We start from the raw sequence: 14,531 nt of genomic DNA, 5'->3' as shown, positions 1-14,531 counted from the left end.
ATGTCATGATTCGTGAATCATAATAATTATTCAATCAAATTACGATTTTTAATTTGTTGAAATTTGAAACATTGGCAATTTGACACCTACAGGTTGCCGAGACTCGATTTGCTTCTCACATCATAGTCTTGACAAGGCTTATGCAGGTGAAAGATGCATTACAATCAATGGTATGCAGTTCTCTTCGGAACCAATGGAGGCAATCCCAATCTGATAGAGCACAAGCAATGAAATGGTTGGTTGTTGAAGATGAATGGTGGGATAGGGTGGAGTACCTCTTGGCATTTACTAAGCCAATTGTGGATTTGCTCCGTGTGTTTGACACAAATATGCCTAATTTGGGAGAGGTGTATGAGGGCATTGATTCCATGATAGAGAAGATAAGGTTGGTTATAAATGTCAAGGAGAATGACCCAGATGAATTCTTTTACAAAGAAGTAAAAGATATATTGACCAAAAGGTGGAACAAGATGACCACCCCATTGCACCTTTTAGCCTATGCAGTGAATCCAAAATATTATGCTGCAAAGTTGCTACGTGATCCAGAAAGAAGCACACCAAACAAAGACCCAGAAGTCGCAGAAGGATTTAAAAATGCCTTTAGAAAGCTTTTTGTAGATCCTGAAATTGGGCTTCGGATTCGTGCACGGTTTTTTCATTTTGTGGGATCAGAGGGTTGGGGTTGTGATATTGAGTGTATGCGGGACAAGACCAGATTAAGTCCAATTGAGTGGTGGAACTTCTATGGTGGGGCACTTCCACATATCCAAAAATTGGCCATCAAGATCTTGTCACAGGTTGCTAGTTCCTCTTCAGCAAAAAGGAACTGGAGTACATATGGCTTCATCCATTCAGTAAGGCGAAACAGATTGGGCTCTAAGAAGGCTAAGGAACTAGTGTATGTTCATTCAAACCTTCGCCTTCTGTCACACAAGAGAAATGAATACAAATTTGTGCCCACCAAATTATGGGACATGGAACCAGAGTTGCCTAACTTAGATATGAAATCGAATGCCATGTCTCATATGAATTTGTTTGATGTGGAGTCACCAGTAGGTGGATCTTCAAGTGGACATGGCAGCAATGTTCCCAGTCCCACTTCCAGAGAGGATGTGGAACCTTATAGTGGCATGAATGAAAACATATTTGATGATATCTAAATGTAATTTATGATGGTGTTTTAACTTTTAAACTTTTGAACAACCATATTAATTATGAATAATGATAGTACACTGCCAGTCATAGTTCATTTTGTACTTTGTACTATGTAGTAATTAGTATGCATTATTAATTTTGGTAATTATGGTGTCCGTGTAACTTGTCGTGTTGATAACTTGATGTTTGAAATTTGAAACAAAAACTTGATGATATGTTGAAACTTGAAACTTGAATCATGAATGTTATAATAAGTGTTAATGATGATGACAATGTTGAATGTTTATAAATTATGGCATATGCTGAATTGATGATGATGAATTGTGATAGATCATACTAACACCACTGATCTGTGGTCACAATTTTGGTATTTTGACTCTACAACTGATCCACTGTCACCCATTTCTCATCCATTGTCACCCATTTTCTCATCCATTGTCACCCATTTGTTCACTGTCTTATGCCACACATTCATTACAAACCTTAATCATCAAAAGAAGCCATAGTAACAACCCTAAACATACTCTAAATTAGTCACATAACACTCACTTTATAATTGTGAAGCATTTGGCTATCATTTTATACAAGTTTTGGTGACTAATCTTTACTGTTAGTAGTCTGATACAAAAATTGCAGAGGTCTGATGTAGGCTACAGCAGTCTAGCTTCTTGTTCACAGTGGCATCTCTTTTAATGTGTTTAAACTTTAGCATCAAACTATATATTTGCTTCTCTTCCTTGCATTTAGTGTTGAATTATGAGCAATCTCGTGGGCTGACCTCGTCATATTTTTGATTGACATATGATCTCTAGAAGGTCTGATATAAAATTGCAGCAGTTTGATATAATTAGTGCTTTGCTCTTGGCATAAAATTTGCTTGACTAATCTTGTGGGATGACTGATAGGTAGTTACAGTGTGCTTATCTTGTCTTTTTTGAAGTCTGATTTATCATATAAGTTTACAGAAGTCTGATTTCACTCTATCATCATAGATGATAATTGATTATGAATTTACTATTTTTAGTCTTTATATCTAATCTAGATTCTGAAATATAAAATTTTTATTTTTAAAATATATATATATATATATATAATGTGTCATTTCTTGTTGTATCGTAGCTAGATTTTTTTGAAAATTTGCCGTATCCGCTTCAAACCCCGTATCTCTATCATTGTTTTCAAAACCGGCCGGCGCGGAACCGACTCGGCCAAGTTGGTTCGAGCCGATGCCCAAAATACTAACCCGGCCATGGAAACGGTTCGGTCGGCCGGGTTAATACTAAGCCGGCCGAGTTGTCTAACAACTCGGCCGGCTTGGCCAAGCCCGCAATAACTCGGCCGAGTTAGAGACAGCGGCCCACAAAAACTCGAAAACTGCGATTTTAAATAAAAATTAAGAGAAGAACAACAAACAAACAAACAAACAAACAAAATAAATTAACAGAAAACAGATCAACAACAACAACAAAAATTGGGGGACTCCAAACCAATTTATAGTTTTCCTATTTCGTCTTTGGGGTCCATTCCCCTCTCCTAAACCCTATTTAACCCACCCAACCCCTCTCATTCTCTCACAGCCATCTCATGCATTTGAGTGAGAATTTCAGTGAGAGTTTGTGAGGAGTTGTTGAGTTTGTTTTTGGAGCAGCAGTGAGGAGTCTTGGACAAGCATTGTAGCTAGAGTGAGGAGCTTCTTGGGCAGCCATTTGGAGCAGCATTTTCCATTGAGGAGTTGGTTTCTTGGAGCAAGCTTGAGGAGGCAGTTTGTGCCTGGAGGTATTTTTTTTCACTTGTAAAAATCTGTTTTTGCTTATTAAATTTTATGTGCAAATCTGGAAATCCTAAAGAGTGTTTTTTGTGAAAGAAATGAACATTGAATCAAAGTTTTTTTTGTTTGTTTTCATTTACATATTTTTTGCTTTGATTTCCAAGTCAAAAAATGGCACCTAGAGTGAAAGACGCTACTTGGGCATATGTTGAAATGGTTGATAGTCAAATGCATTGCAAATTTTTCCATAGGAAAATTAAGGAAGGTCCTGGGGGCATTAATAGGCTGAAACAACACTTGGCGGGGATTAAAGGCAAAATTACTCCATGTACCTCACCAGAAATTGGGGAGATTAGGAAGGACTTGTTAGCCAGCTTTGAGAAGTTTAAAGAAGATAAGGCTAGGCAAAAGAGTTAGAGGCTGAAATTGGGAGGAAGAGGAATATACAAAAAATGTTGGCTACCAACCCCCATTTTGATTTTGAGGGTTCTTCCTCTATCCGTTGTACTGATGCATCCAACCCCTCCGATATGTTCCTCCCTCTTTTGAGTCTATTCAAGAAAAGGGAAAGGGTAAAATGAAAAAGGGTGATATGAATATCAAAAATTATTTCACTCCCTCCTCTCCATCAGATGCACATGGTCCTCAAGCTAGTAGAAGTCAAATGCAACCCACTTTAGATGACCATTGGAAGAAAGAATTGAGGGAGACTGCTTGTGATTACATAGCTAGATGGTGGTATGATGCTGATATCCCCTTCAATGCTTCCCGTTCACCATATTATGAGCCTATGTTTGATGCCATACATGCTGCTGGAAAAGGCTTCAAAGGCCCTACTATGCATGAGCTAAGGGGGTATCGTTTGCAGAAAGAAATTTTATCCATTAATGACTATTTGAAAGATTTCAAGGACTCGTGGGCAAGAACAGGATTTACCATCATGTCAAATGGATGGACTAGTCAAAGAAACCGTACCATCATAAACTTTCTTATCTTCTGCCCACGAGGAACCATGTTTCTAAAATCAGTTGATGCATCTGATAAGGTAAAAGATGGGCAATTGTTGTTTCAGCTATTGGATGAGGTTGTTGAGGAGGTGGGGGTGGCTAATGTTGTTCAAGTCATCACAGATAATGCCTCTAACTATGTTCTTGCTGGTAAACTGTTAAAGGAAAAACACATGACCATCTTTTGGACTCCATGTGCTGCACATTGCATAGACCTCATGCCTGAGGATATTGGCAAATTAGATTGGGTCAAAAACACTGTAGATCATGCCAAAAGCATAACAAAATTTATCTACAATCATTCATGGATTTTGAGCTTGATGAGGAAACACACAAGGGGCAGGGATATTATTAGGCCTGCCATCACTAGATTTGCTACTAATTTTTTGACATTGCAATCTATGCTTTCACAACATAGAAACTTGCAAAAGATTTTTTCCAGTGAAGAATGGAGTCAAAGCCAGTGGTCTCACAAACTAGAAGGAAAAGAACTGAAAAAGAAAGTTAATGAAGAAATATTTTGGAGAAAGGCAGCAGAGATTGTGAAGCTTGCTGAGCCACTGGTTAAGGTTTTGCGGTTGGTGGATGGGGAAAGATTGGCTATGGGCTTCATTTATGAGGCTATGAATCAAGCAAAGGAGCAAATAAAGAGGGCATACAAGGATAAAGTGGCTAAGTATGGGCCCATTTGGGCAATCATTGATGAAAGATGGAACAATAAACTCCATCGCCCTATACATGCAGCTAGGTATTTTTTGAACCCACAGTATCATTATAAAGCTAAGGCGACAGGAGCTTTGATGGGGTAAGTTAGAGATGGATTGATTGACTGCATTGATCGTGTGATCCCATTGGAGTGTGATTAGCTAGAGATACACTGATAGGTCACAACCTTTAGCACTACCTCAGGTACCTTTGGGAAGAACTTAGCAAAAATTGCAAGGGAAGCAAATGAGCCAGGTAAACAAAAATTTCAATTTTCAAATTCTTAATACTTATTTTGTTAAATCATTTATGATTTGAAAGTTGGATATAATTTGTAATTTTGTTGAGCTAACTCATTACACTCGAATGTTTTTTGCAGCACAATGGTGGGAGGCTTTTGGTAGCCATTGTCCAGAATTGCAGAAGTTTGCAATTCGTATTTTGAGTCAAACTTGCAGTGCTATTGGGTGTGAGCGCAAGTTGTCTATCTTTGAGAGGATTCACACAAAGAAGAGAAACCGTTTGGATCAAAAATGGTTAAATGATCTAGTATATTTCCAATATAAACTCTGGCTCAGGCGCAACCAATTGTTGAACAAAAGACTTGATTCAGATCCCATTGTGTTGGAAGACATTGATCCAACATCAGATTGGGTAGTGGAGAGTCATCCAGCAGAGTTTGCTTCTGATGAGGATATTGATTATGACTTACAGACGATAGCATCACTCGAACATAATGTTCAGTTGAATGCAGATCCTGATCCACTTGTACCAGCCTCAGCCTCAGAGCTAGCAAGTCCTCCAGTTGCAGGCGCTTCCTCTGCTCAGCCACGACAGAAGCACATATCTCGTCTATCTCAGCTTGCAGCTGCTGCATAGCCTGCTAGTGCTACCACTTCTACAGTTGCAGTTGGAGATGATGATGAGGAGGAGCCATGGGGCCCCCTGTCTAACTCTGATGATGATCCAGAGATTGATCCACATGATCTCGGCTCCTCTAGCAGTAGCCAGTAGTACTGGTCACAGTTTACTTTTGTTGTAGAGGCCATTTCTAGCCTCCTTGGTTATGTGTTTTTGTTTTGATCTTTACTGTTGTTGTAGAGGCCATTTCTAGCCTCCTTGGTTATGTGTTTTTGTTTTGATCTCTATATCATGATCATGTATGTATTGGACAGTGCACTGGGTGCCATTTTGATATAATGGATATATTCATGAGCCTACTTTGATCATATGTTGTCTTCTATCTATATTCTAATGCTGTGTGTTTGGAAACATGAATGAAAATCTTTAAAATTATGTTTTTTTATAAATATATATATATAATGTATTTTTTATGACAACTGAGTCATTGAAATCGAGTCGACCAAGTCGATACCGAGTCGGAGTCGACCCTCGGCCGAGTCGGAGTTTTAAAACATTGATCTGTATTTGTTCCCGTATCTGTTTCAGTGCAACTTAGTGTGGATGATGTGGACTCCTTGATGATGATGTGAATGAAGTTAACTCCTTGATGATGTGGACGAGGTTGTCTTGACCTGAGAAGGCTAAGATCAAGAGGGAACTAACACATTCTCAAGAGATAAGTACTTTCTTGATTGTTTCTATTGTTGTCTTATTATGTCTTGTCTTTGTATATCTTGCTTGGTTGTATTTGTTCTTCCATGGCCTCTTAGTGAGGATTGCAGGTACATAATGAAGATTGCTAAGGTGTGGCAAACGTTAGAAATGGATGGAAGAACAATGTGACAAGTATTGGAGAATCTAGTAGGGCAGCTATTTAAACCAATTCTCCTTAACCTAAATAATTGCTTGTGAATTTTAGTTATCTGCTTATGTTTCTTTATTAGATCTTTTCATCAAACAATTATCAAGAGCAAAAAACAATAAAGACAATAGACACAGGAAGTAGGCTCCAAGCCAGGACAAAACACCTCCAAGGGGAAAAACCAGAAAGAATCTCATCTCTTCTCTTCTTTTAGAATCTTTTTCAAATGAGAAAACCAAGACCTAGATACCAAAGTCATGACCTCCTGCAAGCACCAAGTTAGCCCTCCAAGAAATCCTTCCTCAAGCTAGTCAAATCCTTCAAGGTCAACGAGAGTCAAACCTTCCTTGAACTGCTTCAATTATAGTGTTTTGTCCTCTACCTCAAATCTGCAACTTCGGCTCCTTGTAGATAAGAGAAACGCTATCCTTCTTGCATGTGTCAACCTTCCAAGAGATTCTTCCTCAAGCAAATCAAGATCTTTGAAGTCAACGAAAGTCAAACTAGGTCAAATAAGAGTTTTTCGACCCTCTTATCCAAGTCTACAATTTCAGCCTACAACTTTCGGCCCTGCAACAGCTGCAAAAACCCTAGGATCTTCGCACGTGTGAGAGAAGATGGTCACAAAATTCAAATTTTTGGTTTCTTCTTGAGATGCTTCCTTCTCCTAGACCTTCACTCTTGCTTCCTACTTGTTCCTTGCTTTAGATCGAACTTGTCTCTTGTGAAGATCGAATATGTGCCAAATGAGGTCAAAATTGCTTCTATACATATCCCCTTCATGAGGACGAATAGCCTCTTCTAGGCCAACTTGTCATTGGTAGGGCCGAATTGTTCTTGGAGGCTTATTTAACTTTCTAGACCATAAATAATATATTTTTCATGTTACAACTTGCCCAATAGGGTCTTATACAAATGATAAAGACTCTTGACTCAAGAAAAATATTATTTTGACTTGACAAACCCTAAAAGCATGAAGAACATGCTTGACCTAGTTGACCAACAAAATGGAGCATGAAACCCATGCTTAAAAATAATATTTTTCTTTCTTCTTTTTCTTGTAACATAAGATATATATAATGACATGAGTATAATCACAATTATGAAGACCGAAACTAGTTACATTTTCCAACAACAAGAAGACTCTGAGCTTTGTATTCAGAGGGACTAGACAAGATTAGCCTGATTGAAGCATCTTCTGATCCATGATGTAAAGAATTCAGTGGTGACTCCCAATATGAAGATGGCTTGAAGTCTTGAAGAATAATGTTGATCCAAATTTGTTGAAGAAGAGCCCATGGCATTTCTACTATGTGTGGATGATGTGTTTCTAACAAGGATTGAGGTCCTCTTCATCCAGTGTAAAAGGGAGCTAATTGAAGAATTGTAAGATTGGAAGTATGGCATGAGCCTAGTCAAATCCTTGTTGAGGTTGTGGCATAATGGATTATGAGTCCATGGACACTTGCTTGAGGAAAATTTGAACAAACAAAGAGCACTGCTAGGTGTTGCGTTGGTCTGAATGACATGAATGTTTCATTTCATTTCAACACATGTAGCTGATTTGTGAAGAGTTTGGCTTCATAAAATGTAGGTTGATAAGTGTGATCAAGTGTTGAAATTGACCATGGTATACTTTTCTGTTGTTAAGCAGGTTGTTGATGTTTTGACAAAGCCTGGTGTGGCTGAGATTACCTCTATTGAAGAGAGGGGGCATTGGTTAGATAACATCACAACAATCTTCCTTAAGCAATGGATTAGGTTAGATGACCAGGAAGCCAATGAGTCTAGTCAGGAAGTTTGATTCTGAGGCTTGAAGTGATCCCTTAGGTTTTTACTGAGAGACTAGATTAGACGAGGACACTGAATTTTTTATCTCTCCCTTAGGAAATTGCTGAGAAACCTATAGATTGCTCGGGGAGATTGATCTTCAGTTCCCTTACTTGGGCTGTGGCTGAGAGACCTATGGTTTGGTCGAGAAGGATGAGTTCTCTTCCTTAGGTCGTGTAGCAAGAGACTGTATAGTCGGGAATTGAGATAAGATTTCCTCCCTTGGTAAATTGCTAAGAGACCTATGGATTGGTTGGGGAGATGGACCCTGTGCATATGAGTATGGCCTCAAGAACAATGTTGATTGATAATCTTTCCTTGTTATGAGAGTTGTACATTTGATAACACTCCGTTAGGTGTTTACTGGGAGACCTGTGGTTTGGTCGGGGAGATTGATCTTGAGAGAGAATGAAAAATACCTCCATGGCTAAGAGGAAGTGTTGGAATTTGAGTAGCCATGGTCGGTATTTTCATCATGTGAAGAAATAGAAAATTTAAATTTAAATTTTGCCTCCTAAAATATTCAAGTCAGCCTCCTATTGTTCAAGTCGGTTGGGCCCCTTAGAGGCACCCATTCGACCCCCTTCAAAGACTATATAAAGGACACCTCCCCTACTCATTTGGTACATCGACTTGTGATGTGATTATCTCTGATCCAGTAAAGTTAGAAGCAGAAGAAGGGGGTCGAAAATCAAGAGGAGGGCTTGCCACTTGATCTTGTTCTTGGTTATTGGTTTGGCTATTATCTTGATGTTGTTTTTGATGTATTGATGAACTTTCAAATCTCTCTCTCCTAAGGAAATATTTCTAGGTTTTCCCCTTGTGGGTTTTGCCCTGGCCTCAGGCCTAGCTTTTGTCTCTTGTCTCATTGTTTCATGGTTATTTTCTACTGCACTTTCATGTTTATTAGTTGAAATTTTCTTATGTATAACTGCTTAATGATAATTGGATGTTATGATGCTAACTGATCATTACAAGTAGTTATTTGTTGAAAAAAAAATGTTCTAGCTTGTTTTACCTAGAAAAATTAACCTACGGTTCAGAAATCTCTTGTAGGAATTTCATCAAACATTTGGTCTACACACAAGTAACTGTCCCAATAAAAATTACATAGAAAAATTGCATACAACTCAACAAACAAAGGTCTGATTTTTATGAACAACACAGAATACAAATGTGAACTTGAAATCAACAAATTATGAACAACAAACTCATCAACACAACTAAGAATTTTTGGACAAATTGTCACTGGAAAAAGCCTGGACAGAAAATCAGTGCAAGAGGGACGTTTTATTATTCTTAGAGCTCTCAGAAAAATTCTTTACAACAGAACTATTCAACAGAATTTAACAGCAACTTATCTCAACCAATTAGCAGGTCCTTTTCTAGAAATTCATGCCACAAATGCTCCCCAATTTCTGTGCCGAACTTTGCCCAGAATTTCATACAGCTGTATGGCCTGCTACAACATTAAATGCAGCAACTCCTCAAATTTTGTGCCTAGAAAACAACTCAAATCTGCCTCAAAATGCGGGCCAAGCCAACTCAAAATTTTGCCTTGATTTTTGTGCATGAACAACAAACAAAATGGATTGTATGTCCTACAATAAATCCATTGTACAGTCTTGTTTTACATTCCTCTCAGGCTGGTACCTCTTCCTCGATTTGCATGCCACTTCTTCTGATTGAAAATCAGTACTCGGCTGCCTTGGAATGCATGCTTCTTGTTGTATTCACATCCTCCTCAGCTCAACCTCTCCTCTTGGTCTCTTGTGTCTCTCACACAATTGAAGAATGAGCTCTCCTCAGGATTCATGTCACTTAAAAAGCCAAATGGGTGTGTCTCTTGACCTTCCAGCTAGCCTCCAAGATCAATGAATGAGATTTAATCTTAGCCCCTCATGATCCAACGACTGTGTTTTAATCTTTCATTGACTTCACTTAAAGTGCATTTATCTCATAAATTTATATTTCATAGAGTTTATTTATTTCCCAAGTTACTTTAGGCCTTTCTCCCACATGCTAGCCCCAAGCCAATATGGAAGACACATCCTAGCTAACTTTAACACAAGTTTCAAAGTACATATTTCCTCCATCACTATTGAACCATCGTAAAATTTTCCTCCTACCCATCTTACAGTTTATACCTAGGGTATCTGTGAATTCAGCATGCCCCTATCACCTAGATCTACATCTAGAATTTATCAATAATTTACTAGGGGTATGCATGCCTAACTAGGTCTTACAATCGTATGCCCATATACAACAATCAAATTTTTAATTCCATTATTTTACTTTTTTAATTATTGTTATTGCCTTAAGGACTCCATGCAAATGCACTCGCCATGCCCATTGCTTCCTTTACCAACACTGACAAATATTGCCATCCTCTAGCCTCTGCATCACTTTGACCTCGTCCTTTAGCACCACCATTGTTCTCTATAGCATGCTCTTGAGCAAAGCACAACCAATGCTCTGTTCAGTTCCAATTGCAAATCACTTAACATTGGCTTAGATGTCAGCCCCTCTATGACACTTCCCCATTCTAGGATTGCAATTCCTATGGCATGTGCTTCCAATACCATAATGGCCAACAATTGTCGATGTTCTTCTTCTAAGGGGAACAATCTCTTGCAACAAGGCTCTCCAATGACCACTTCCAAACTATGTGCTCACACACCAACACCCTAAGTTGCCACTCATGTTCCAAACGTCTCTCGCTTAGGTTGAATTCCAATAGACCCCCCACATAATGAGTTTGGTTGAGGACTTTCACTACTACTCTTCTAGTCCATTCATGAAACCCCAATATATATTTTTCTCCACCGTTGCCTCAACTTCAGCCAGTGGGTTTCACAATAATTAATGGATTAATGTTGTGGTTGTTTATGTAAGGTTTCAAAGAACATAAATCCTCCACCGTTGAACCCTTGTAAATCTTTCACATCACTAATGAAGGGATGTCTTTGTCAAATAACAAAGCTAGGTAGAGTTAAACGGCAACAAGGCCCGAACAATTGCAAGTCACTTAGCATTGGCTCAAGACCCAACCCCTTTGTGATACTTCTCCATTTTAGGATCGCAATTCCTATGGCAATAAAGCAAGGTAGGGAGAAATGACAACAAGGCCTCAACAGTGGCAAGTCACTTAGCATTGGCTTAAGACCCAACCCCTCTATGATACTTCTCCATTCTAGGATCGCAATTCCTATGGCATACACTTCCAATGACGTAACATTCAACAAATGTTGATGTTGTTCTTTAAGGGGAAGAGTCTCTCATGGTGAGTATTTGCAATCACCACTTCCAATGTTGCATGCTCACGCTTTGCAACTCTAACTTGCCACTCATGTTCTAAACCTCTCTCTCTTAAGGGTGAATTCTAACAGATTCCTTGCATATTGAGTTTAGTTGGGAACTTTCTCTGCTACTCTTCTAGTCCAATCATGGAACCCCAATCCATCTTTTCCTTCACCACAATCATCGCTTCTTCAACAAATGGTTTTTCCATACTCGATGGATTAATGTCGTGGTTGTTTTTGCAGGTTTTATACAACAAAATTCCTCCACCACTGCTAAGCCCTCATCACTCTCATCCTAAATGGGGCTCATTGCACTAGCCAAATATTTGAGCTGCCTTGCCTCTAAGGTAGTGTCTGGACTCGCTTTGTACAACAAACAATAATAGCTCATAATCATGGCATTCATACCATGTTCAAATAAGCAACAGGAGAAATAATTAATCAGCAAGAACAACAAAAACACAAATCGTACACACATTGTTGACTCATGAAGTACTTGAAAACCCTTATGGGAAAAACCAACCAAAGATATCTTTGCTTTGGTAGTCAGCCAAGGCTCACCTCTAGGACAATTACAATGGAGTATCCAAAGCCTTTTTAAAGACTTCATTTCATGCAATTCATGGGCTACCAAAACCATGGGCAAGAAAACAACCACTGTTGACCTAAAACAAGGCTTAACACAATGTCTCATTCACCGAGTCAAGGTTAACTTAACATTCCTTACTTTCCTCATGAAGACCTTGCTATGACTTATGAAGTGTACACTAGGAAATTCTTTTAATTGCTCCTATTAAAATAAATGTTTCTATAATGTATTGATCCATATGATTTCTTATGTCATCCCACCCCACAAAAGTATGTTGCATTAAAGAATTAAATTATTACCATTTATTGTAGTATTGCCATGGATTTCTAACATTTCAGGAGAACAGCCCCTTTATAGGATGCAAGGACCTTGTTACTGGGCATTTATGAAGCTTCAACATGTACATCCCAAAAGAGAAATGCATTGAACCTAGTTTCAAGGACAAGTTCCACATAAGGAATTTATTATCATAATGAAGACAAATTAGTGCTATGCAGTATCCACTTGCTCCATACTTCACGGTTTGTGACCCTTCGGGGGAATTACCATGTCACATCAGTCAACGGAGGGTCAACATGTTCAGCAAAATTTTGAAATTTAAAATTCCAAGTGCTGTTTCAAAGCCAACTAGATGCACTTGTTAAATACTAATCTGCCAATAACCATCATTCTTTAAAAGAAATGTGCACCCTTTTACATAGTCTATTAGCCCTGAATCACCCACTGATATGTCACAGGGATGAGAAAAGGTTCGAAGAAGTTACAATAAAACAGGATATTACTACCCCCCCCCTCTTTAGGACCTTAGCTAAATAAAAATGCAGGGAAGGTAGAATGTCCAGCTCACCAAAATGCCTACAATGCATTAGATGGCCTATCTTAAATCAAGTTGCAACCTGTGAAGGACCCATTTAATTTCAAAACATCTGCAATGCATTAAATGAAGGACCCACTTAATTTCAAAACATCTGCAATGCATTCAATCTTCCCCTCCATTAAACAATAACAACTTCTGATTTTAATCAATACAATAATCAACTTGTTTAAGCCTTCTAGTGCTTACCTGTATCACCCCTTCTACCTGGTAGATTTGGCATCTTCACTGATATTCTAGACCCTCATTGAAGATGACTGTTCAGCATTCTTCTCTTTATAAGTCTTTTTCTTATTTTTGAAAAGCTTTCTCCTCACAGTTGTTGCTGTGTCAGGTTCACAGATGTGATCCATTTTCAATGGAGAAGCAGAATGCTCAATTGTATGTTTCACTTTCTCAGCTGCTGATTCTATAGGAACATCCCGGAAGTTCAATTCATGATCACCATCAATTGTGTGTTTCAACTTCTCAGCTAATTCAATAGGAACATCCAGAAAGTTCAATTTATGAGCACTATCATATTGAGGATCAGTAGTCTCAGTTGATTGATAATTAGATGATGGTTTTATGGACTTGTGAACTTTAACAGATGAGACAGCAACACTGGTTTTTTTTGTTCGCCAAAATGATCCTGCAGCTCAAGAGTGGAATAAGTTAGAACTGAGGTCATTAATGAAATCAAAATGTCAATATATTTTCACTGCCAAAGTAAAAAAGAAGCATAAAGAGATTTCAAAATTTAGAAGCCACAATCTAATTGCTAAAACATAGCATACATATGTAAACAACCTTTGAACTTTGGATTATAAAAAAATAAAGCCCATTAGTATATTGTTGACACTTGTCAATATTTCATTAATTCCCACAAACCATTGTGGTCATCCCTAATTAAATTTTTCCTAATGATGCTAAAAATTTTAATCACAACTGGCCTAGTAGGTGGGATCTTTCATCAAAAGACCTATTGCACACATTTTGTCACAGTTCCAAGGAAGCAGTGGTGCCAATTTTTTCAAAGCTCAAAATCATCAGCCAGCAGTCTATCATGTCATTATAAACCCATTCTGCAAATTTATAATGTAAATGATGCTAGTACAACTGTTTAATTATGTAACAACCTAGGTAAGTCTATAATATTGGCGATGAATTTCATCCTAGGAGGTTTCATCTCATTGATTGTCTGTGTTTCTAAACACAGATGATCGGCAGAGTTTTTACCTCTAGCCTCAACCTCAAAGCGAGGGTGGAATTTATCGTCAAAGTCTTAGGTGAGTCCTAGTGTTTTAGTCGAGTCTATTGTAAAAGTGATTTGGGAATAATTTAAACTATTTGACTAAATTATTTTATTACAAATCACTTGGTCTATTAAATCATATTGTGTCGCAGAATTGGGTAAATATTATGAGGGTTTATAACGAATGGGTATCCCTGTTTGAGGGTTGAATTTGTAAATTATCTGATGTAAAAAAAATTTAGTGCATGGTCCCTCGCAATTAGATACCATCGCTAAAGTATTTGAAGGTGGCAAATTAATTA

General features: G+C 38.1%; 1 protein-coding gene across 2 annotated transcripts in view; it reads right to left on the bottom strand.

The window, feature by feature from the left end:
• Positions 1-14,531, bottom strand: part of LOC149138145 (uncharacterized) — a 48,478-nt gene that overhangs the window by 22,824 nt on the left and 11,123 nt on the right. For both annotated transcript variants that reach the window (XM_089446690.1, XM_089446689.1), the window contains exon 2: positions 13,185-13,626. In XM_089446690.1, coding sequence (XP_089302816.1) covers positions 13,232-13,626 — 395 coding nt within the window. In that variant the 3' untranslated portion in view covers positions 13,185-13,231. The remainder of the gene's footprint in view (positions 1-13,184; positions 13,627-14,531) is intronic.

This window comes from Pinus tabuliformis, chromosome X, assembly GCF_031772625.1.
Source record: "Pinus tabuliformis cultivar Carrire ecotype Pingquan chromosome X, CPIR1, whole genome shotgun sequence".
Classification (NCBI taxonomy): domain Eukaryota; kingdom Viridiplantae; phylum Streptophyta; class Pinopsida; order Pinales; family Pinaceae; genus Pinus; species Pinus tabuliformis.
This window is presented reverse-complemented; position numbering and strand designations above follow the sequence as displayed.